The 26,502-nt window shown below is 47.6% G+C and overlaps 1 protein-coding gene across 1 annotated transcript in view; it reads right to left on the reverse strand.

Annotated features, from left to right (window-relative positions):
• Positions 1–969: 969 nt before the first annotated feature.
• FTSJ3 (FtsJ RNA 2'-O-methyltransferase 3) overlaps positions 970–26,502 on the reverse strand; it is a 30,022-nt gene continuing 4,489 nt past the window's right edge. The window contains 15 exon segments of the mRNA XM_056530223.1: positions 970–992; positions 2,171–2,256; positions 5,568–5,733; positions 5,861–5,945; positions 6,067–6,181; positions 6,260–6,447; positions 8,181–8,316; positions 8,591–8,725; positions 9,544–9,630; positions 9,710–9,810; positions 10,235–10,333; positions 10,893–11,008; positions 25,439–25,633; positions 26,150–26,249; positions 26,346–26,475. Coding sequence (XP_056386198.1) covers positions 970–992; positions 2,171–2,256; positions 5,568–5,733; positions 5,861–5,945; positions 6,067–6,181; positions 6,260–6,447; positions 8,181–8,316; positions 8,591–8,725; positions 9,544–9,630; positions 9,710–9,810; positions 10,235–10,333; positions 10,893–11,008; positions 25,439–25,633; positions 26,150–26,249; positions 26,346–26,475 — 1,762 coding nt within the window.

Genomic DNA, 26,502 nt, shown 5'->3' on the forward strand with positions numbered 1-26,502 from the left:
TGTTAGATGTCCGATATCAATAAGAATAAATGTTAGATGTCCGATATCAATAATAATAAATGTTAGATGTCCGGTATCAATAATAATAAATGTTAGATGTCCGATATCAATAAGAATAAATGTTAGATGTCCGGTATCAATAAGAATAAATGTTAGATGTCCGGTATCAATAATAATAAATGTTAGATGTCCGATATCAATAAGAATAAATGTTAGATGTCCGGTATCAATAAGAATAAATGTTAGATGTCCGGTATCAATAAGAATAAATGTTAGATGTCCGATATCAATAAGAATAAATGTTAGATGTCCGATATCAATAATAATAAATGTTAGATGTCCGGTATCAATAATAATAAATGTTAGATGTCCGGTATCAATAAGAATAAATGTTAGATGTCCGATATCAATAATAATAAATGTTAGATGTCCGGTATCAATAATAATAAATGTTAGATGTCCGATATCAATAATAATAAATGTTAGATGTCCGATATCAATAAGAATAAATGTTAGATGTCCGATATCAATAAGAATAAATGTTAGATGTCCGATATCAATAATAATAAATGTTAGATGTCCGGTATCAATAATAATAAATGTTAGATGTCCGATATCAATAAGAATAAATGTTAGATGTCCGGTATCAATAATAATAAATGTTAGATGTCCGGTATCAATAAGAATAAATGTTAAATGTCCGGTATCAATAATAATAAATGTTAGATGTCCGATATCAATAATAATAAATGTTAGATGTCCGATATCAATAAGAATAAATGTTAGATGTCCGATATCAATAAGAATAAATGTTAGATGTCCGATATCAATAATAATAAATGTTAGATGTCCGATATCAATAAGAATAAATGTTAGATGTCCGATATCAATAAGAATAAATGTTAGATGTCCGATATCAATAATAATAAATGTTAGATGTCCGATATCAATAAGAATAAATGTTAGATGTCAGATATCAATAATAGAGAAAACTAAATTGGTATAAAAATGGTATTTAATGTGTATTACATATTACCTTCCCGCAGGCCCTACGGCAGCGCACAAATGGTTAAAAGATAATAAATATAATAATGCAACAAGTTGTTACACTACAGAGCCGGTAACCATCATAGATACATTTCTTATTAAGAGAGTTATTAGTACTATACATGTAAACTTCTAGTACTGGATTTCTCTCCAGTCTGACCACAGTGCTCTCTGCTGCCACCTCTGTCCGTGTCAGGAACTGTCCAGAGCAGGAGAGGTTTGCTATGGGGATTTTCTCCTACTCTGGACGGTTCCTGATATGGACAGAGGGGGCAGCAGAGAGCACTGTGGTCAGACAGAAAGGAAATTCAAAAAGAAAACAATTTCCTCTGTAGTATTCAGTAGGGATGTAAGAAAAAATCGATTCTCGCGATAATCGCGATTTTTCATTTGCCGATACAGAATCGATTCAAAATATTTTTGAATCGATTCTTTTAGGGATGTGAAATTTTTAATAAAACGCACTTTATCTTACCTGCCAACGAGCCCCCGGAGCTCCGGTACAGTCCGGTACAGGTGTTCGGTCCCCGGGCTGTATTCTTCTTACTTCCTGTTAGTCCGGCACGTCACATGGAGCTTCAGCCTATCACTGGCCGCAGCGATGTCCCGCCTCCGCTGGTGATAGGCTGAAGCTCCATGTGACGTGCCGGACTAACAGGAAGTAAGAAGAATACAGCCCGGGGACCCAACACCTGTACCGGACTGTACCGGAGCTCCGCGGGCTCGTTGGCAGGTAAGAGAAAGTGCGTTTTATTTTATTTTGCAGCCCGGACGGGATAACATGAGAAAAGTGAGCACCGGAGTACTAGACAGCGGCGTCTATTGGGATCTATGAATGCTCCCAGGTGGGCGATATATCGCGATGTATCGTCACCTAGACGGTATCGCGATATATCGGGATATATCGAATCGCCACACTGGTATCGCGATTCGAATCGAATCGCCAAATTCTTGGCGATTCACACCCCTAGTATTCAGCAGCTGATAAGTACTGGAAGGATTATGATTTTTTGTTATAGAAGTAATTTACAAATCTTTTTAACTTTCTGGCATCAGTTGATTTAAATTAAAAAAAAAAGTTTCCCCCCGGAGTTCCCCTTTAAATAATAGTGTATATACCCACCTGGGCGTTCTACAGGAACCACTTCAAAGTTGTCGTTCTCTTCTGTCGTCCTTTTCCCCAATCTCTTCCTCATAGACTGAATGTCCCTGGAATCATGGAGGAAGTGTTCTTACTATATGGCGGTAGGTGGTCAGCGGTGTTCTTACTATATGGCGGTAGGTGGTCAGCGGTGTTATTACTATATGGCGGTAGGTGGTCAGCGGTGTTCTTACTATATGGCGGTAGGTGGTCAGCGGTGTTCTTACTATATGGCGGTAGGTGGTCAGCGGTGTTCTTACTATATGGCGGTAGGTGGTCAGCGGTGTTCTTACTATATGGCGGTAGGTGGTCAGCGGTGTTCTTACTATATGGCGGTAGGTGGTCAGCGGTGTTCCTACTATATGGCGGTAGGTGGTCAGCGGTGTTCTTACTATATGGCGGTAGGTGGTCAGCGGTGTTCTTACTATATGGCGGTAGGTGGTCAGCGGTGTTCTTACTATATGGCGGTAGGTGGTCAGCGGTGTTCTTACTATATGGCGGTAGGTGGTCAGCGGTGTTCTTACTATATGGGGGTAGGTGGTCAGCGGTGTTCTTACTATATGGCGGTAGGTGGTCAGCGGTGTTATTACTGTATGACATATGGCGGTAGGAGGTCAGTGGTGTTATTACTGTATGACATATGGCGGTAGGAGGTCAGTGGTGTTATTACAGTATGATATATGGCGGTAGGTGGTCAGTGGTGTTATTACTGTATGACATATGGCGGTAGGAGGTCAGTGGTGTTATTACTGTATGACATATGGCGGTAGGAGGTCAGTGGTGTTATTACTGTATGATATATGGCGGTAGGAGGTCAGTGGTGTTATTACTGTATGACATATGGCGGTAGGAGGTCAGTGGTGTTATTACTGTATGACATATGGCGGTAGGAGGTCAGTGGTGTTATTACAGTAGGACATATGGCGGTAGGAGGTCAGTGGTGTTATTACTGTATGACATATGGCGGTAGGAGGTCAGTGGTGTTATTACTGTATGACATATGGCGGTAGGAGGTCAGTGGTGTTATTACAGTATGACATATGGCGGTAGGAGGTCAGTGGTGTTATTACTGTATTACATATGGCGGTAGGAGGTCAGTGGTGTTATTACTGTATGACATATGGCGGTAGGTCAGTGGTGTTATTACTGTATGACATATGGCGGTAGGAGGTCAGTGGTGTTATTACTGTATGACATATGGCGGTAGGTGGTCAGTGGTGTTATTACAGTATGACATATGGCGGTAGGAGGTCAGTGGTGTTATTACTGTATGACATATGGCGGTAGGAGGTCAGTGGTGTTATTACTGTATGACATATGGCGGTAGGAGGTCAGTGGTGTTATTACAGTATGACATATGGCGGTAGGAGGTCAGTGGTGTTATTACAGTATGACATATGGCGGTAGGAGGTCAGTGGTGTTATTACAGTATGACATATGGCGGTAGGAGGTCAGTGGTGTTATTACTGTATGATATATGGCGGTAGGAGGTCAGTGGTGTTATTACAGTATGACATATGGCGGTAGGAGGTCAGTGGTGTTATTACAGTATGACATGGCGGTAGGAGGTCAGTGGTGTTATTACAGTATGACATATGGCGGTAGGAGGTCAGTGGTGTTATTACTGTATGACATATGGCGGTAGGAGGTCAGTGGTGTTATTACTGTATGACATATGGCGGTAGGAGGTCAGTGGTATTATTACAGTATGACATATGGCGGTAGGAGGTCAGTGGTGTTATTACTGTATGACATATGGCGGTAGGAGGTCAGTGGTGTTATTACTGTATGACATATGGCGGTAGGAGGTCAGTGGTGTTATTACAGTATGACATATGGCGGTAGGAGGTCAGTGGTGTTATTACAGTATGACATATGGCGGTAGGAGGTCAGTGGTGTTACTACTGTATGACATATGGCGGTAGGAGGTCAGTGGTGTTATTACAGTATGACATATGGCGGTAGGAGGTCAGTGGTGTTATTACTGTATGACATATGGCGGTAGGAGGTTAGTGGTGTTATTACTGTATGACATATGGCGGTAGGAGGTCAGTGGTGTTATTACTGTATGACATATGGCGGTAGGAGGTCAGTGGTGTTATTACTGTATGACATATGGCGGTAGGAGGTCAGTGGTGTTATTACTGTATGACATATGGCGGTAGGAGGTCAGTGGTGTTATTACTGTATGATATATGGCGGTAGGAGGTCAGTGGTGTTATTACTGTATGACATATGGCGGTAGGAGGTCAGTGGTGTTATTACAGTATGACATATGGCGGTAGGAGGTCAGTGGTGTTATTACTGTATGATATATGGCGGTAGGAGGTCAGTGGTGTTGCTATATTACATATGGCGGTAGGAGGTCAGTGGTGTTATTACTGTATGACATATGGCGGTAGGAGGTCAGTGGTGTTATTACTGTATGACATATGGCGGTAGGAGGTCAGTGGTGTTATTACTGTATGATATATGGCGGTAGGAGGTCAGTGGTGTTATTACTGTATGACATATGGCGGTAGGAGGTCAGTGGTGTTATTACTGTATGATATATGGCGGTAGGAGGTCAGTGGTGTTGCTATATTACATATGGCGGTAGGAGGTCAGTGGTGTTATTACTGTATGACATATGGCGGTAGGAGGTCAGTGGTGTTATTACTGTATGACATATGGCAGTAGGAGGTCAGTGGTGTTGCTATATTACATATGGCGGTAGGAGGTCAGTGGTGTTGCATATGGCGGTAGGAGGTCAGTGGTGTTGCATATGGCGGTAGGAGGTCAGTGGTGTTGCTATATTACATATGGCGGTAGGAGGTCAATGGTGTTGCTATATTACATATGGCGGTAGGAGGTCAGTGGTGTTATTACTGTATGACATATGGCGGTAGGAGGTCAGTGGTGTTATTACTGTATGACATATGGCGGTAGGAGGTCAGTGGTGTTATTACTGTATGACATATGGCGGTAGGAGGTCAGTGGTGTTGCTATATTACATATGGCGGTAGGAGGTCAGTGGTGTTATTACTGTATGACATATGGCGGTAGGAGGTCAGTGGTGTTATTACTGTATGACATATGGCGGTAGGAGGTCAGTGGTGTTATTACTGTATGACATATGGCGGTAGGAGGTCAGTGGTGTTATTACTGTATGACATATGGCGGTAGGAGGTCAGTGGTGTTGCTATATTACATATGGCGGTAGGAGGTCAGTGGTGTTGCTATATTACATATGGCGGTAGGAGGTCAGTGGTGTTGCTATATTACATATGGCGGTAGGTGGTCAGTGGTGTTGCTATATGGTGGTCGGCTGGCGCTGATATTACCACATGACGTACGGTCCTGTAGACACTGTGACTGAGGCCCTGACCTGTCCCCTCACCTCTCGTCATCACTGCTGTCACTGTCAGAGTCATCGGCTCCGTCCTGCGCAGTCCCCTCGGGCGCCGGCGGTATTACTGTATCTGCTTTCTCGCTGGCGTCTGCTTCGGCTTCTTTTTTGTTTTTTCGGTTTTTCTTTGTCTCTTTCTTCTCCTTTGGTTTTTCTCCTAGAAGCCGACAGCACAAGGTTCATGTGAGGATCGTGGGGCAGATGGGTGCGTCTATTGTTCTCTGGTAGCAGCCACCACAGACCGCAGCAGGCCCCGCCCCCTGATCATACACGCATCCACTCACCCGTCTTGGTCTCCTGCAGGATCTTCGTCTGCTTTATCTCCATCTTCTCGTCTGCATCGGACTGGAGCACCGAGGAGAAAATCCCCTGAAAACAGAGAGAGGGGAGTGAGGGCCCCCGGGGTGGACGCCATCTCATCCCTCAAGGGGCCCTAATCCCTTCTGGGGCCCCTATGGTGACAGCACCCGTACAATCCCAATCCACCAACCTTTCCAAACCAGAGGTTTTTGTCTCTTTCTTGCCGGTCGGACTTCTCTTCCAGGGAGAGTAACAGAGGGTTCGTCTCCTCCTCCGGCTCCTCTGACTCTGCTGCTGCTGCCGCCCTGGAGGGAACGAATCAGAGGGTGAGAAACGGAGAGAAGAGAAATCCCAGCGGAGGCCGCGGAGGCTGCAGATCTCACCTCGGCTTCTGCAGCTTCTCTTCCCACTTCCTCACGTCGTTCAGGTCGTCGTCGTCCAGGTCACTGGCCAGAGAGATCTCGTCGTCCTCCTCCACGTCCGACAGGCAAATGTCGCCATCATTGGGGTCGTTCAGGGACACCAGAGCGTCCGCAGCCGCCATGTCTCCACGGGAAAGTGTCTGTAAGAGCTGAGAGAAGCAAAACATCACAGGACTGACAAGAGCGTCTCCATGGTGACACAGGTCACGTGAGGAGCCTGGGACACAAGGGCAGGGGCACTAACCGAACAACACCAAGGGGGAGGAGCACGACCGAGACCAGCACAAGGGGGAGGAGCACGACCGAGACCAGCACAAGGGGGAGGAGCACGACCGAGACCAGCACAAGGGGGAGGAGCACGACCGAGACCAGCACAAGGGGGAGGAGCACGACCGAGACCAGCACAAGGGGGAGGAGCACGACCGAGACCAGCACAAGGGGGAGGAGCACGACCGAGACAAGCACAAGGGGGAGGAGCACGACCGAGACCAGCACAAGGGGGAGGAGCACGACCGAGACCAGCACAAGGGGGAGGACCACGACCGAGACAAGCACAAGGGGGAGGAGCACGACCGAGACAAGTACAAGGGGGAGGAGCACGACCGAGACAAGTACAAGGGGGAGGAGCACGACCGAGACAAGTACAAGGGGGAGGAGCACGACCGAGACAAGTACAAGGGGGAGGAGCACGACCGAGACAAGTACAAGGGGGAGGAGCACGACCGAGACAAGTACAAGGGGGAGGAGCACGACCGAGACAAGTACAAGGGGGAGGAGCACGACCGAGACAAGTACAAGGGGGAGTAGCACGACCGAGACAAGTACAAGGGGGAGTAGAACGACCGAGACAAGTACAAGGGGGAGGAGCACGACCGAGACAAGTACAAGGGGGAGGAGCACGACCGAGACAAGTACAAGGGGGAGGAGCACGACCGAGACAAGTAAAAGGGAGAGGAGCACGACCGAGACCAGCACAAGGGGGAGGAGCACGACCGAGACCAGCACAAGGGGGAGGAGCACGACCGAGACAAGTACAAGGGGAAGGAGCACGACCGAGACAAGTACAAGGGGGATGAGCACGACCGAGACAAGTACAAGGGGGAGGAGCACGACCGAAACAAGTACAAGGACGAGGAGCACGACCGAGACAAGTACAAGGGGGAGGAGCACGACCGAGACAAGTACAAGGGGGAGGAGCACGACCGAGACAAGTACAAGGGGGAGGAGCACGACTACGACACGTACAAGGGGGAGGAACACGACCCAGAAGAGTACAAGGGGGAGGAGCACGACCCAGAAGAGTACAAGGGGGAGGAGCACGATCGAGACACCACCAAGGGGGAGGAGCACGATCGAGACAAGTACAAGGGGGAGGAGCACGACCGAGACACCACCAAGGGGAAGGAGCACGACCCAAACACCACCAATGGGGAGGAGCATGACCCAACCAACACCAAGGGGGAGGAGCACGACCCAGACACCACCAAGGGGGAGGAGCACGACCCAAACACCACCAATGGGAAGGAGCATGACCAAACCACCACCAAGGGGGAGGAGCACGACCCAGACAACAACAAGGGGGGGGAGCACGACCCAGACAACACCAAGGGGGAGGAGCACAACCCAGACACCACCAAGGGGAGGAGCACGACCCAGACACCACCAAGGGGGAGGAGCACGACCCAGACAACACCAAGGGGGAGGAGCACGACCCAGACACCACCAAGGGGGAGGAGCACGACCCAGACAACACCAAGGGGGAGGAGCACGACCCAGACAACACCAAGGGGGAGGAGCACGACCCAGACAACACCAAGGAGGAGGACACTCCATGGGACACATCTGCGCCCCGGCACGCGCACTACGCTCATTCTCTTCCTACCTGATTCTTTCCTATGGTCTTGAGGGAGAACATTCCGGTGTCCCCGTCGTCGGCGATAGAGACCCCCGGCAGATCCATCTTCAGCTCCTTCCGCAGCCTCTGACGTCTCTGGACCTTCAGCAGCTGCTTCTTCTTCCTGACAATTCACACAAAGGAACATTAAGGCTCCGTACACACCGCGCCTGAGGACGCCATTACCATCTGACGCGCAGACGAGGCCCTATGGACACGATGCGGCCGCGTTCGCCTGACGTAGTGTGAACCGAACCCAAAGCTGCGACCACCAGACACGTCGTCCATTAATTCTGATCGTCGTTTAATCATCACACCTAAATGACGTTCGCGATGGCGCCACCCGGGGGAAAACGGAGTGGCTGTGGTCGCCCAAATATAACGGAAATGATACTGACCTTTTCAGCGCCGCCAGCTCCTCCGCCTTCAGCTCCGCTAACTTCTGCTCCAGCTTCTCCTCTTCATCCTCTTCCTCCTCCTTCTTCTCCTCCTCCTCCTCCCCGGAGCCTTCACCCTCCTCATCGGAGCTGAGGCTGAAGAAATCACAAGGATTAGAGGCTACGGACGCCATCGATAGCAGCCAAAAAGTGTCATTTTATTATGACCACAGCATGTAGGACAGTGATTCCCAACCAGGGTGCCTCCAGCTGTTGCAAAACTACAACGACCAGCATGCCTGGACATCCAACGGCTGTCCAGCATGCTGGGAGTTGTAGTTTTGAAACAACTGGGAGGGTGCTGGTTGGAAAACACAGATTTAAACTGTGGTTTCTTGATCCTGTTGGAAAACTACAACTCCCAGCATGCGCTGATTGCCAACGCTGGGAGTTGTAGTTTTGCAACAGCTGGAGGCACCCTGGTTGGGAAACACACAAACCAAACTGTTAACCATGGTTTCCTCAATCTCAACTCGTGGCAAAACTACAACTCCTAGCATGCCCGGACAGCCTTTGGCTGTCCGGGCATGCTAGGAGTTGTAGTTTTGCAACAGCTGGAGGCACCCTGGTTTAGAAACACAGAACCAAACTGGTAACCATGTTTTCTTCAATCTCAAGTCGTGGCAAAACTACAACTGCCGTTGGATGTCCGGGGATGCTGGGAGTTGTACTTTTTGCAACAGCTGGAGGCTCCCTGGTTGGGAAACACAGATCTAAACTGTGGTTTCTTGAAACTGTTGGAAAACTACAACTCCCAGCATGCACAGACACCCAACGCTGGGAGTTGCAGTTTTGCAAAGGCTGGAGGCGCCCTGGTTGGGAAACACACAAACCAAACTGGTAAACATGGTCTCTTCAATCTCAAATCGTGGCAAAAACTACAACTCCCAGCATGCCCGGCTTTTCCTTCTTACTTTATTCCTTCCGCAGACCCCTTAGATTCCTCCTTCAGCTTCTTGGCTACGTATCTCCGCAGTTTGGATCTCCAGCTCAAGAGCGACCTGGAAGGAGAAGAATCGGCGATCAGGAGCGGAAAGAGACGCCATGACGGTGGCTAAGACCCCGGGACCCCCCCTGTACCTCAGCTCTTTACGTCCCAGCACTTTGATATCTTTGCAGCATTCTCGGATATCATTGGTGGTAGACGAGTGTCTGTCTAAATGTGGGTCGTCTATGGCAATCTATAAAAATTCATTAATGAATAAAAAAACTAATTAGTCAATTAAAAATTATAATAAAAATAAATAAAAAATTAAAAAAACAGAATATATATATATATATATATATATATATAAATATAAAAGTTAAATAAAAAACAAAACAAATAAATAACAAATAATAAATCAATAAAATACAAATAAATATAATAATAATAAATAATAATAACAATAATAATAAAAAATAAAAATTTAATACATAATTAAATAATAATTTTATTTCCACCCAGGGTTTCCCACCCAGGGTGCCTCCAGGTGTAGCCAATGGCTGTCCGGCATGCTGGGACTTTTAGTTCTACTGGAGAGCATGCTGGGAGTTGTAGTTCTCCAGGAGGCACACTGGTTGGCAAACACTGGTGTAATACATTAATGACGTCTCTCTTCTCACCTCGCTGATCCTGGAGAGGAAATCCACGGCATTCTGCGCTTTCAGGAACTCCAGCAGAGACGCTCGCTGGAAAACCGGTCCGTCCTCGTATCCTTCCGCCTGCGGGAAACAGAAGCGTAATGAACCTTCACTCCTTGTACACGTGGAATTTCTGCCCAGAGTTTGATTCCAGACCCCGCTGAATGAACATGGCGGAACCGCATTGCCGTCAATTGGGCCCGATCCATTACGCAAGAAAAAATCCCCATAAAAAAAACCTCTCCTGCTCTGGACAGTTCCTGACATGGACAGAGATGTCAGCAGAGAGCACTGTGGTCAGACTGGAAAGAACTACACAACTTCCTCTGGAGCATACAGCAGCTGATAAGTATTGGAAGGATTAAGATATATTTTTTTTTTAAATAGAAGTAATTTACAAATCTGTAGAACTTACTGGAGCCAGCAAGAGTGCCCCTTTAATAGTACGGTCTGCTGCGCTAACATTAAATAAGCGCATAAAGCCATAACAGAGAAACCACAGTATAGCATGCCGTTTTTTTCGGAGTTTTTACACCCGTAACGGAGAGGGAATGCGTGAAAAAAAATAAAAAATGAACAGTGACCACACGACAGGCCTCTCAGACATGACGTACAGGCGTCACATACGCAGCGGACTTACCTTGGGCTTCTTATGCGACACCAGCTGCGACACGGTCTGCACGGGGCTTTCCACGTTCTTGAACGCAAATTTGGGATCGAAGAATCGGCTGTCGATTTTATCGGGGGCCAAATATCCTGAAGAGGAAGAAAAATAAATAAATAGATAAAACAGGATGAGGACGTCACCACCGATACCGGGAAGGATTATGGGGGCTCAGATAAAACGTATAGAGGCTGCGGCTGCCATCATGGACGACATTCTTCCTGCTCAGTTGTGCAGAATTTTGGCCGCTGCATTTAACCCCCCCCCCCCCCATGATGTACACTGTATGGAGCAGGTTCCAACGTTGGGCGGGCGCCATGGGCACGTGGGCCTGTATTAGGTCTTTGTGGCCAATCTATCTTACAGCCTGACTATCTAGTGCGGTTATTACTGTTGCAAAACTACAACTCCCTGGGCATGCTGGGAGTTGTAGTTCTGCAACAGCTGGAGGCCCCCTAATACTAAATCAACCAGAATATCAAAGAGTTCTGAAGGGTTAAAGAGGAACCATTAATTGTAGGCTCTCCCATGAAATGAGCATGCTATCTGTCCGGGCATGCTGGGAATTGTAGTTTTCCAACAGCTTGGAGGTCTATAGTTTTAATGGAGAGGATCAGGCTGTCCAGGCAACACTGATCTAATGGACTGATTTAATACTATAGAATTATATTGATCTGTACGAGCAATCAAGCGATTGCTTATACGAGTCCCCTAGATGAACCAACACATATATATATAAAAAAAATATAAAAGAAATACATATAATTTATTTACACTTATGCATATCTATATATATCTCCCCTGATAATGTGTGTGAAAATACATATATTATACACACACACATATATATATATATATATATATATATATACACACATTATGAGGGGAGATATATATTTGCATAAGTGAAAATAAATAAATATATATTTATTTTAGAATATTTTTTAATATAAAAAAAATAATATATATATATATATATACACACACACATTTTTTTTTTACTACACACATATATCTGTACATTCTATACATATATATCTACCCCAATAATTAAACATTTTAATCCCCTTTTAAAATAAATAAATAAAATTTCGTGAAACCCAAAAAACATATTTGGTATCATTGTGACTCCAAAATTCTCTGATCTATTATTTAAGAAAATCTAACGCCAGAATTGCTGATTTCCAGTCACATTATATAATAAAAAAAAATAAAAAATAAATTGATCAAAAATATCTAAACCAAAATAACACAAAAAAATACAGTTCCGGGGGGCAAAAAATAAACAGTTTTTAAACAGAAAAAGTAAAAAAGTCGGGGGGGGGGTCAGAATTAGAGATGAGCAAATTTTTCAAAATTCGTTCGACAAATTTTCCCAAACGTCGATTTCTGGGCTACAGAGAGCCAGATAGGGGTGTGGAACACTTTGCCTTGTGGTAACACGCATAAGGCGTGTGCTGGGGTAGTGAAATAATACTGTTATTCAGTATGACATGCAGATTACTGGCATCGCTATTAGAAACACTGCTGCAGAGCGTCTGGATGTGGCAGCAGGGAGACCATATGGCATCAAAATTGAAGAGATTTTTTAATGTAATTTTTATTTAACCCCTTAACGACGCAGGACGTATATTTACGTCCTGCGCCGGCTCCCGCGATATGAAGCGGGATCGCGCCGTGATCCCGCTTCATATCGCGTCGGTCCCGGCGCTCATCAACGGCCGGGACCCGCGGCTAATACCACACATCGCCGATCGCGGCGATGTGCGGTGTTAACCCTTTAGAAGCGGCGGTGAAAGCTGACCGCCACTTCTAAAGCAAAAGTGGAAGTGACCCGGCTGCTCATTTGGGCTGTTCGGGACTGCTGCGGTGAAATCGCGGCGTCCCGAACAGCTGACCGGACACTGGGAGGGCCCTTACCTGCCTCCTCGGTGTCCGATCGACGAATGACTGCTCCGTGACTGAGATCCAGGCAGGAGCAGTCAAGCGCCGATAACACTGATCACAGGCGTGTTAATACATGCCAGTGATCAGTATAAGAGATCAGTGTGTGCAGTGTTATAGGTCCCTATGGGATAACAATGATCAATGTCCCTATGGGACCTATAACACTGCAAAAAAAAAAGTTTAAAAAAAAGTGTTAATAAAGGTCATTTAACTCCTTCCTTAATAAAAGTTTGAATCACCCCCCTTTTCCCATAAGAAAAATAAAACAGTGTAAAAAAAAATAAAAACATATGTGGTATCGCATGTAGTTATGTTTTTTTCCAGAAGTGCGACAAAATCCAACCTATATAAGTCGGGGATCATTATAATCGTATGGACCTACAGAAAAAAAGAGAAGGGGTCATTTTTACCGAAATATGCACTGCGTAGAAACGGAAGCCCCCAAAAGTTACAAAATGGCGTTTTTTCTTCGATTTTGTCGCACAATGATTTTTTTTTCCGTTTCGCCGTGAATTTTTGGGTAAAATGACTAATGTCACTGCAAAGTAGAATTGGCGATGCAAAAAATAAGCCATAATATGTATTTTTAGGTGGAAAATTGAAAGGGGTATGATTTTTAAAAGGTAAGGAGGAAAAAGCGAAAGTGCAAAAACGGAAAAACCCAGAGTCCTTAAGGGGTTAATGTAAGCACCCATTCTGGTGAGCATCGAGCTGGTGGTCCGCCGCAAGGCGAGCTACCATCTGTTCCAGCCCCTGCCTCTCAGTGCTCCCGCCCCGACTGCGTGGAACTGCAAATGCTTCATTTAATCAGTTCTGGTTCATTGTTATCGCTCCAACTTGTTTCATCGGATTCTTGTGGTAAATCCAGAGGTCATATATGATGACGACTAGAATTTTTTAAAAATTTGATTCTTCCGATTTAATTCGCTCATCTCTATTGAGGACCAATTGGAGGGCAAGTCTGGTGCAAGCAGCCGCGGTAATTCAAGCTCCAATAGTGTAACATTTGCTGCAGTGTATAAGTTGCTGCAGTGGAAAAGCTCGTACTTGTATCTTAAAATTGAGCTGGCGGTCCACCGAGAGGCCAGCTACTGCCTGTCCCTATCACTCAGCACATCCCCATGCTCATGACTGAGTGCCCACTTTAAAAGGGAGGGGATGCAGCCCCAGCAACTTGGACAGGAGCCCATTCAGCTTCTGCGCCATTGGAAAAGTGGGCGCATCAAGCTAGAAGTGGCTGCAGTGAAAATGCTCGTACTTGTATCTTAGAATAAAGCTGGCGGTCCTCCGCGAGGTGAGCTACCACCTGTTCCAGCCCCTGCCTCTCGGCAACCATAGGGTCTCAGTCTTGAAAATAGTACATCGATTTATTTTATTTAAATTTAAGATTTTTATTAGATTCACAAGTTTAATGTCCCTGGTGCTTGAAGCATTTACTTTGAACTAATACTGTATGACCACAAAACCCAATATAACAAGGAGTCACGTGGTGGCACAATGACCGAGGTGGCAGAAGCCTGACAAGACCATAGGGCCTCACAATAGAAAAGACTAAAGATATTTTTGAAAATTTAAATTGAAGATATTAGACAGATTAAAATTTTTAAAGTTTAATTTAAGGTGGCAACCGCATATGGAGACCATATGGTGGCACAATGACACAGCCTGGAGGTGGCAGCAGCATGAGGAGATCACAATCTGGCAGAATGACAAAGCCTGGAATTGGCAACAGCCTGACGAGACCATAAGGCCTCACAATTGAAAGGATTAAAAGAGATTTTGGAAAATTTTAATTGAAGATTTTAAATAGATTAAAGAAGATATCCCATGCAGCAAAGAAAAAAAAATACCTAGCCATTCCATAGTATATTCACCTACCACCTCTCTGACATGTTTGTGATTTTTTTTCCGCCCCCCATTCACCGGCTATTCAGCTCATAAATTCCAGTTACTTCCTGGTTATGGTGGCTATGCCTGTGATCTCAAAGACTACATTTCCCTGCATGCACTGCTCACATTTCCTGCTCTCAGCTGCCTGAGCAGAGAACTTGTTACCTCCCCTAACTTATGTTAGCCACTCCCACATAACACTGAGCTCCAATCATAGCCCTATACAGCAGGGTGGTCACATAACACTGAGCTCCAATCATAGCCCTATACAGCAGGGTGGTCACATAACACTGAGCTCCAATCATATCCCTATACAGCAGGGTGATCACATAACACTGAGCTCCAATCATATCCCTATACAGCAGGGTGGTCACATAACACTGAGCTCCAATCATATCCCTATACAGCAGGGTGATCACATAACACTGAGCTCCAATCATATCCCTATACAGCAGGGTGATCACATAACACTGAGCTCCAATCATATCCCTATACAGCAGGGTGATCACATAACACTGAGCTCCAATCATATCCCTATACAGCAGGGTGGTCACATAACACTGAGCTCCAATCATAGCCCTATACAGCAGGGTGGTCACATAACGCTGAGCTCCAATCATAGCCCTATACAGCAGGGTGGTCACATAACACTGAGCTCCAATCATATCCCTATACAGCAGGGTGGTCACATAACACTGAGCTCCAATCATATCCCTATACAGCAGGGTGGTCACATAACACTGAGCTCCAATCATATCCCTATACAGCAGGGTGGTCACATAACACTGAGCTCCAATCATATCCCTATACAGCAGGGTGGTCACATAACACTGAGCTCCAATCATATCCCTATACAGCAGGGTGGTCACATAACACTGAGCTCCAATCATATCCCTATACAGCAGGGTGGTCACATAACACTGAGCTCCAATCATAGCCCTATACAGCAGGGTGGTCACATAACACTGAGCTCCAATCATAGCCCTATACAGCAGGGTGGTCACATAACGCTGAGCTCCAATCATAGCCCTATACAGCAGGGTGGTCACATAACACTGAGCTCCAATCATAGCCCTATACAGCAGGGTGGTCACATAACGCTGAGCTCCAATCATAGCCCTATACAGCAGGGTGGTCACATAACACTGAGCTCCAATCATATCCCTATACAGCAGGGTGGTCACATAACACTGAGCTCCAATCATATCCCTATACAGCAGGGTGATCACATAACACTGAGCTCCAATCATATCCCTATACAGCAGGGTGGTCACATAACACTGAGCTCCAATCATATCCCTATACAGCAGGGTGGTCACATAACACTGAGCTCCAATCATATCCCTATACAGCAGGGTGGTCACATAACACTGAGCTCCAATCATAGCCCTATACAGCAGGGTGGTCACATAACACTGAGCTCCAATCATATCCCTATACAGCAGGGTGATCACATAACGCTGAGCTCCAATCATATCCCTATACAGCAGGGTGGTCACATAACACTGAGCTCCAATCATATCCCTATACAGCAGGGTGATCACATAACACTGAGCTCCAATCATATCCCTATACAGCAGGGTGGTCACATAACACTGAGCTCCAATCATAGCCCTATACAGCAGGGTGGTCACATAACACTGAGCTCCAATCATATCCCTATACAGCAGGGTGGTCACATAACACTGAGCTCCAATCATATCCCTATACAGCAGGGTGGTCACATAACACTGAGCTCCAATCATAGCCCTATACAGCAGGGTGGTCACATAACACTGAGCTCCAATCATATCCCTATACAGCAGGGTGATCACATAACACTGAGCTCCAATCATATCCCTATACAGCAGGGTGATCACATAACACTGAGCTCCAATCATATCCCTATACAGCAGGGTGGTCACATAACACTGAGCTCCAATCATAGCCCTATACAGCAGGGTGGTCACATAACACTGAGCTCCAATCATATCCCTATACAGCAGGGTGATCACATAACACTGAGCTCCAATCATAGCCCTATACAGCAGGGTGGTCACATAACACTGAGCTCCAATCATATCCCTATACAGCAGGGTGGTCACATAACACTGAGCTCCAATCATAGCCCTATACAGCAGGGTGGTCACATAACACTGAGCTCCAATCATAGCCCTATACAGCAGGGTGGTCACATAACACTGAGCTCCAATCATAGCCCTATACAGCAGGGTGGTCACATAACACTGAGCTCCAATCATATCCCTATACAGCAGGGTGGTCACATAACACAGAGCTCCAATCATATCCCTATACAGCAGGGTGGTCACATAACACTGAGCTCCAATCATATTCCTATACAGCAGGGTGGTCACATAACACTGAGCTCCAATCATATCCCTATACAGCAGGGTGATCACATAACACTGAGCTCCAATCATATCCCTATACAGCAGGGTGGTCACATAACACTGAGCTCCAATCATATCCCTATACAGCAGGGTGGTCACATAACGCTGAGCTCCAATCATATCTCTATACAGCAGGGTGATCACATAACACTGAGCTCCAATCATAGCCCTATACAGCAGGGTGATCACATAACACTGAGCTCCAATCATATCCCTATACAGCAGGGTGGTCACATAACACTGAGCTCCAATCATATCCCTATACAGCAGGGTGGTCACATAACACTGAGCTCCAATCATATCCCTATACAGCAGGGTGGTCACATAACACAGAGCTCCAATCATATCCCTATACAGCAGGGTGGCCACATAACACTGAGCTCCAATCATATCCCTATACAGCAGGGTGGTCACATAACACTGAGCTCCAATCATATCCCTATACAGCAGGGTGGTCACATAACACTGAGCTCCAATCATATCCCTATACAGCAGGGTGGTCACATAACACTGAGCTCCAATCATAGCCCTATACAGCAGGGTGGTCACATAACACTGAGCTCCAATCATATCCCTATACAGCAGGGTGATCACATAACACTGAGCTCCAATCATATCCCTATACAGCAGGGTGGTCACATAACACTGAGCTCCAATCATATCCCTATACAGCAGGGTGGTCACATAACACTGAGCTCCAATCATATCCCTATACAGCAGGGTGATCACATAACACTGAGCTCCAATCATATCCCTATACAGCAGGGTGGTCACATAACACTGAGCTCCAATCATATCCCTATACAGCAGGGTGGTCACATAACACTGAGCTCCAATCATATCCCTATACAGCAGGGTGGTCACATAACACTGAGCTCCAATCATATCCCTATACAGCAGGGTGATCACATAACACTGAGCTCCAATCATATCCCTATACAGCAGGGTGGTCACATAACACTGAGCTCCAATCATAGCCCTATACAGCAGGGTGGTCACATAACACTGAGCTCCAATCATAGCCCTATACAGCAGGGTGGTCACATAACGCTGAGCTCCAATCATAGCCCTATACAGCAGGGTGGCCACATAACACTGAGCTCCAATCATATCCCTATACAGCAGGGTGGTCACATAACACTGAGCTCCAATCATATCCCTATACAGCAGGGTGGTCACATAACACTGAGCTCCAATCATAGCCCTATACAGCAGGGTGATCACATAACACTGAGCTCCAATCATATCCCTATACAGCAGGGTGGTCACATAACACTGAGCTCCAATCATATCCCTATACAGCAGGGTGGTCACATAACACTGAGCTCCAATCATAGCCCTATACAGCAGGGTGGTCACATAACACTGACCTCCAATCATATCCCTATACAGCAGGGTGGTCACATAACACTGAGCTCCAATCATAGCCCTATACAGCAGGGTGGTCACATAACACTGAGCTCCAATCATATCCCTATACAGCAGGGTGATCACATAACACTGAGCTCCAATCATATCCCTATACAGCAGGGTGGTCACATAACACTGAGCTCCAATCATATCCCTATACAGCAGGGTGGTCACATAACACTGAGCTCCAATCATAGCCCTATACAGCAGGGTGGTCACATAACACAGAGCTCCAATCATATCCCTATACAGCAGGGTGGTCACATAACACTGAGCTCCAATCATAGCCCTATACAGCAGGGTGGTCACATAACACTGAGCTCCAATCATATCCCTATACAGCAGGGTGGTCACATAACACTGAGCTCCAATCATATCCCTATACAGCAGGGTGGTCACATAGGGCTATGTGACCAATCATATCCCTATACAGCAGGGTGGTCACATAACACTGAGCTCCAATCATAGCCCTATACAGCAGGGTGGTCACATAACACTGAGCTCCAATCATAGCCCTATACAGCAGGGTGGTCACATAACACTGAGCTCCAATCATAGCCCTATACAGCAGGGTGGTCACATAACACTGAGCTCCAATCATAGCCCTATACAGCAGGGTGGTCACATAACACTGAGCTCCAATCATACCCCTATACAGCAGGGTGGTCACATAACACTGAGCTCCAATCATATCCCTATACAGCAGGGTGGCCACATAACACTGAGCTCCAATCATAGCCCTATACAGCAGGGTGGTCACATAACACTGAGCTCCAATCATAGCCCTATACAGCAGGGTGGTCACATAACGCTGAGCTCCAATCATAGCCCTATACAGCAGGGTGGTCACATAACACTGAGCTCCAATCATAGCCCTATACAGCAGGGTGGTCACATAACACTGAGCTCCAATCATATCCCTATACAGCAGGGTGGTCACATAACACTGAGCTCCAATCATAGCCCTATACAGCAGGGTGGTCACATAACACTGAGCTCCAATCATAGCCCTATACAGCAGGGTGGTCACATAACGCTGAGCTCCAATCATATCCCTATACAGCAGGGTGGTCACATAACGCTGAGCTCCAATCATAGCCCTATACAGCAGGGTGGTCACATAACGCTGAGCTCCAATCATATCCCTATACAGCAGGGTGGTCACATAACACTGAGCTCCAATCATAGCCCTATACAGCAGGGTGGTCACATGACGCTGAGCTCCAATCATAGCCCTATACAGCAGGGTGGTCACATAACACTGAGCTCCAATCATATCCCTATACAGCAGGGTGGTCACATAACACTGAGCTCCAATCATATCCCTATACAGCAGGGTGGTCACATAACACTGAGCTCCAATCATATCCCTATACAGCAGGGTGATCACATAACACTGAGCTCCAATCATATCCCTATACAGCAGGGTGATCACATAACACTGAGCTCCAATCATATCCCTATACAGCAGGGTGGTCACATAACACTGAGCTCCAATCATATCCCTATACAGCAGGGTGGTCACATAACACTGAGCTCCAATCATAGCCCTATACAGCAGGGTGGTCACATAACACTGAGCTCCAATCATATCCCTATACAGCAGGGTGGTCACATAACGCTGAGCTCCAATCATAGCCCTATACAGCAGGGTGGTCACATAACACTGAGCTCCAATCATAGCCCTATACAGCAGGGTGGTCACATAACACTGAGCTCCAATCATATCCCTATACAGCAGGGTGGTCACATAACACTGAGCTCCAATCATATCCCTATACAGCAGGGTGGTCACATAACGCTGAGCTCCAATCATAGCCCTATACAGCAGGGTGGTCACATAACACTGAGCTCCAATCATATCCCTATACAGCAGGGTGATCACATAACACTGAGCTCCAATCATAGCCCTATACAGCAGGGTGGTCACATAACACTGAGCTCCAATCATATCCCTATACAGCAGGGTGGTCACATAACACTGAGCTCCAATCATAGCCCTATACAGCAGGGTGATCACATAACACTGAGCTCCAATCATAGCCCTATACAGCAGGGTGGTCACATAACACAGAGCTCCAATCATATCCCTATACAGCAGGGTGGTCACATAACACTGAGCTCCAATCATAGCCCTATACAGCAGGGTGGTCACATAACACTGAGCTCCAATCATAGCCCTATACAGCAGGGTGATCACATAACACTGAGCTCCAATCATATCCCTATACAGCAGGGGGGCCACGAGGAAACAAAATGTAATGTCAGTGCTCAGAGAGAGGGACCCTGGAGTGGAAGCTGCAGTTTTACACTGTAAAATCCTTCCCTCCCCCTCCTCCTCTCAGTGAAATAGCTTTACACTGGCACAATCACCTCCCCGCTCCTCTGCCCTGCACTCCTCTCTCCCCAGTGCTCAGTGTGACAGCTCCCTCCCCTCCCCCCTCTCCTCCGTTCTCAGTGTATAAACATTAGCAAGGAGAGGGGAGAGAACTATGATGTGAATCAGCCGACATATAGGCAGTGCTGCTCAGCCAATCACTGCAGAACAGAGGGAGGACAGTGTGAATATTCATCAGATGGGAGGGGCTAAGGCCGAGCACAGGGAGCTCTCTGCAGCACAGGGGTTTTCTGGGTAATTGTCACGTCACGGCCCCTGGATGCTGCTGATAACAGCCTGAATAGGGGGTCAATAGTCATGAAAACCTGGAACAGCTGAATTTCCTGTCAGACAGAAGAATGCAGATAAAGCTGGTTTCTAAGCAGCATTGGTAATGGAAGTGATTTACAAACCTGTATAACTTTACCTTCTGCACTAAAAGCTGAACAATTGTTTACTGTGAGACTTGTCCTTTAAGTTTCATTTAGTGTGTCAGCAGCTTGAGGAGACCACATGGCCACAGTGGGTCCTCTGTCTCGCCTTCCTTATAACCCTCTAGCTCCTCTGGCTGCTCCTGCTCCTCCTCTCCAGTCAGATTAATAGAAAAACAGCCTAACTCGCGAAACCTAAACTGTGCTCCACTGCGCCCTTCCCCCTCCTGTTCTGCCCTCACAGGGCTCATGTGGCCGTGAGATGTAGGCGCCACGTCTCCATTGCCCTGACCAGCCATTGTTTCCAACACTTGTTGTAAGAAATGAAGCAGTGGAATGAAGTCGTTCATCCCATAATCCTGGAGACTTACAAATAATGTGGCTTCCTCAAAGGGCCCCAGCAAACGGCAGGTGTCACGTATGAGCTGCCACTGGTTCACATTGAAGTTACACAGGGGAATACTCCTATCTGCTTGGATCATCAAGAAATCTGTGATGGCTTTTCCTTGTTCGTATAGTCTGTCCAACATATGGAGGGTGGAATTCCAACATGTGGAAAGGTCACAAATAAGACTATGTTGTGGGATACCGTTCTGACGCTGCAGCTCAAGGAGGGTGTGCTTGGCGGTGTACAGGTGGCTGAAGTGCATGCACAGTTTCCTTGCCATTGTTAGGATGTCTTGCAGATGGGGGGGGGGGGGGGGGGGGAACACTTCAGGAGCCGCTTGACAACCAGAATGAACACGTGTGCCATGCAGGGCGCATGTCTAAGGCTTCCTTGTTGCAGCACAGACCAGATGTTCTTCCCGTTGTCGGTCATCATGGTTCCCATATCCAGTTTTCGTGGAGTAAGCCATCATTCGATTTCTTGATGAAGGACTTTTTGCAGTTCCTCCCCTGTGTGACCCCATTCGCCAAGGCAAACCATGTGAAGAACAGCTTGACACCGCCGTGCCCTACACACGAGGGGGCATTTTTATTAAAATGATTAATTAAAATAAAAATTTATTTAATTTATTAAAATTATTTAACATTTTTATGACCACATGGTGGTACAATAACACAGCCTGGAGGTGGCACAAGCATGAGGATACCAAAATGTGGCAGAATGACCAAGCCTGGAGGTGGTAGTAGCAAGAGGAGATCATATGGTGACAGAATGACAGCCTGGAGGTGGCGGCAGACAGAAGGGCCTCACAATTGAAAAGATTAAAGATATTTTTTTAAATTGCATGTGGCTACGTGAACCTCCTCCTGATGCCTTATCAAAAACTTCCACACCGCCGAGTAGCTGATTTTCCCACCCACAGTCCGCACTAATTGACTGGTACTGGCGCCGTCTCCAGGAACCTCTGTTCCACTACCTCCCGGAAAGGTAGGATGCCGCGAAGCAGGTGGTCTCCCCCGGGCACGTTTGGCTCCTGAATTTCCACTCCTGCCACCATGCTGACTGCCAACCGTGCTACCGCCTTGCTGCCTCAAGGGCAACCTGCAACTCTCTTCTCCTGATGACGATGAAGCCCCTTCTGCACCCGGCTCCCAATTGCGATCGGCTTCATCATCATCAACAGGTGTGTGCACGTCACTGATGTCCTCCTCAGGTTCCCCAACAGTGTCTGCTTCAGGACCCTGAACCCTGGCAACACCGCCTCCCACGTCACTCTCCGCATCACTACTTGCCCGCCTAGTGGAGCAAACAGTGCATGTCTCCTTCCCTTCTTGGCTGTCCAGTAGCTGCTGACTGTCCTCTATTACATCGTCCTCAGTAAATAGTGGAGCTGAACCCACAGCATAAGATACTTCTCTAGGAGAGGGAACAGCATAGGACAAAGGCAATGGGAGGACAGGGACTGCTCCCGGGCCATGCCAACTGAGGGTTGTGTCTGAGGAACCCACCGACTGTTGACTGGGGGTGTCAGATGTCACTTGTGATGATGTGGATGACCGTGTTAACCAATCCACGACGGCAGATGGGTTGCTGGTGGAGACACGACCGCTGGCTGATAACGGAAGCTCAGGCCTCTCGCTGTGACTCCTGCTGCCACTCGCCCCAAGTCTGCTGCCAACTCTGCCTGAGGTATTTAGGCCTCTGCCTTTCCTCTGTGCACGTCCTGGCACTTCTCTGCCTGACATACTTAGCGCGTTTATTAGGGTATTACAATATGCTACAGTTTTTGTATAGAACAGCAGCAGGTGATTACTTATGGTTGTCCTTTCACAGTATATAGGCCCCTAAGACCTTAACAGGAACAAAATGGTACACCACTTAGATGTACGCACAGGTTACACTTAATAGAGGACAATACGCTTTTAGTGCTCTGCTCACCCTAACTGGCTGACTACTAATAGCTTTTTCAGTTGTTGTACACACCAGCGCTGCAGCACACAGTCACTGTGTAATACACCCAAAATTGCTCTCTCTCAATCTCTCTCCCTCCCCTATCAGGGCTTCTAGGCTGGATTTGGGCTTGAGGTGAATCACTGCAGTAAAAATGCTTTTCTGTGCCAAACACACTGCTCTCTGTCCCTCTCTCTCTGCTGCCGATTATATTAGGGATCGACCGATATCGTTTTTTTTAGGGCCGATAGCGATAATCTGTGGAGGTTAGGGCTGATAGCCGATAATTTATACCGATATTCCGGTATAAGTTATCGGCTATTTATCCCCTGCGACACCGTTGCAGATCATTGATTTAAAGCGGCGCTTTAAATCAATGCACTGCAGTGGCTTTTGTGGTGCCATAGGCCACCGCCACCTGCTTCTCTCCCCCTGCCTGTCCGGGGGTCCTGAGATCTATCACTGCCACCGCTCCCCCCGCCGCGCCGCGCCTAGGGGTGCCTCCAGCTGTTGAAAAACTACTACTCCTAGTATGCTCGGACAGCCGTTGGCTGTCCGGGCATGCTGGGAGTTGTAGTTTTGCAACAGCTGGAGGGCCTATTGTAGGTATAGTATATTATACAGACCCCTGTCCATCCCAGAACCCTGACTCACCTTCCCAGTTGCTGCAGGGACCGTCCGGGGAGGGTGGTCCGGGCCATCCATCCTTCCTGTAGTGTCCGGCGGCATTCCGGGTGGAGGGTGAACCGGTCCGGGCTGTCCTTCTTCTCCAGGGGTCCTCTTCCCACTCCGGGCAGGCTCCGGCCTAGTAACGCTGCATAGACGCCGCTGCGCAGTGACGCACCTGACGTCACCCCCGGAGAAGAAGGACAGCCAGGACCGGTTCCCCCTCCACCCGGAATGCCGCCGGACACTAGAGGAAGGATGGATGGCCCGGAGCACCTCCATTACGGGTTAGTTTATTTTTTTTTATTTACTCGAAGGGTGGGGGAGGGGCCCGACCGGTATAGCGGTATGGGCAAAAATCCATACTGTGGGAGAAAAAAAAAAAAAACGGTATCCGGTTCATACCGGTATACCGCCCAGCACTACGATGGGGGGTGCGACGCGGTGGATCGGGGGGGGGGGGTCGTGGTGCGTGGGGGCGGTGCGGGGCATTATCAGCTTATCGGCAAGGTAATTGCCGATACCGATAATGCCCAAAATCGTGATTATCGGCCGATAATATCAGCCATACCGAAAATCAATCGGTCCCTAGATTATATAGAGCTGTGACATCACAGGGGTGACTGGCTGCATGTGATTCAGGGTCATCCCGCATTGCCGCCTTCCCAGGATTCCTTGCCCCATGTCCTCACATGTGGATCCACCATTTTAGATGCCCTGGAGCCTGGACCGCACTAAATGGAGTTTAATGAAGTGATTTGTGCATTCGAATCGCGGCGATATTTGAATTAGTTGCGAATTGAAATTTTCCTGAAATTCATAACGAATTCGTATTCGTAAGATTCGATTCGCTCAACTCTATTCAGAACAAGTCGATGTTCTGCACAATTATTTTTATTTTTTTATTTAGGTTGAAAGTTTTTTTTAAATGGAAAAATAATATAAAGCTAATATAAATGTTGTCAGAATGGCGCACAAGAGATGACTGATGTCCGCTCATTATGGCCATCACAGGGGGCGCTGTACATACGTCACAATCACTATATGAAAACACTAAACAATTGGCCACTTACCCTGACAGACCACGAAGATCTCCGCGCTCTCACTGCGAGACGCCTGCGGTTTGGTGGAATTTACTTTCTTGAAGAAATTCTTCAGGATCCAAAGTAGAGACTGATAATCGGAGGAGCGGAAAATCTTCGTGATGAACCATCCACCGCGTGTCAGACAATCGCAGGCAAGCCGCAGCGCCATGAGAGACAGGTGAACTGCGCGAGAAGAGGAGGAGGGGTCAGTGACTAACAGGATGGAGGGCGGAGCGACAGAAAACACAGGGGGCGGAGCGACAGAACACACGGGGGCGGAGCGACAGAACACACGGGGGGCGGAGCAACAGAACACACGGGGGGCGGAGCGACAGACCACACGGGGGCGGAGCGACAGACCACACGGGGGCGGAGCGACACAACACACGGGGGCGGAGCGACACAACACACGGGGGCGGAGCGACACAACACACGGGGGCGGAGCGACACAACACACGGGGGCGGAGCGACACAACACACGGGGGCGGAGCGACACAACACACGGGGGCGGAGCGACACAACACATGGGGGCGGAGCGACACAACACACGGGGGCGGAGCGACACAACACACGGGGGCGGGGCCATCCGGGAACCCCCCCCCCGAGAACCCATAGGGCAGGTAGAAAGGGTCGCCCTCTGCGGGGGGTGGGGGGTAAGGGGCACCCACTATAGGGCAGTATAACATTATAACTCCTGACCTTGTGAGAAGGCGTCGTGCGCCCAGTTGCCGCCCACGTTGGGCGCTCCGTCATTCAGGACCACGTCCGCCTTCCAGGTCTGAAGCTGCTTCTTCACAGCCTTCAAAAGTGAGAAAATAAGAATGAAGGACATGAGGGGAGCGGGCAAAGGGCGAGGTGAGGGGGGGGGGGGGGGGATCCGGTGTAGAGACGTTACCTGTCTGCAGGTCTCGCTGGTGATGTCGCCCTGTAGGGTCACTACATTGGGGATCGGTTTAATCGCCACAAGATCCACACCTGAAGGAAACAGAGGTGAGAAAATGGCGGCCATCTACAGAGAGGAGAACCTACAGTGTGACCCCCCATACACACAA

This window comes from Hyla sarda, chromosome 7, assembly GCF_029499605.1.
Source record: "Hyla sarda isolate aHylSar1 chromosome 7, aHylSar1.hap1, whole genome shotgun sequence".
Lineage (NCBI taxonomy): Eukaryota > Metazoa > Chordata > Amphibia > Anura > Hylidae > Hyla > Hyla sarda.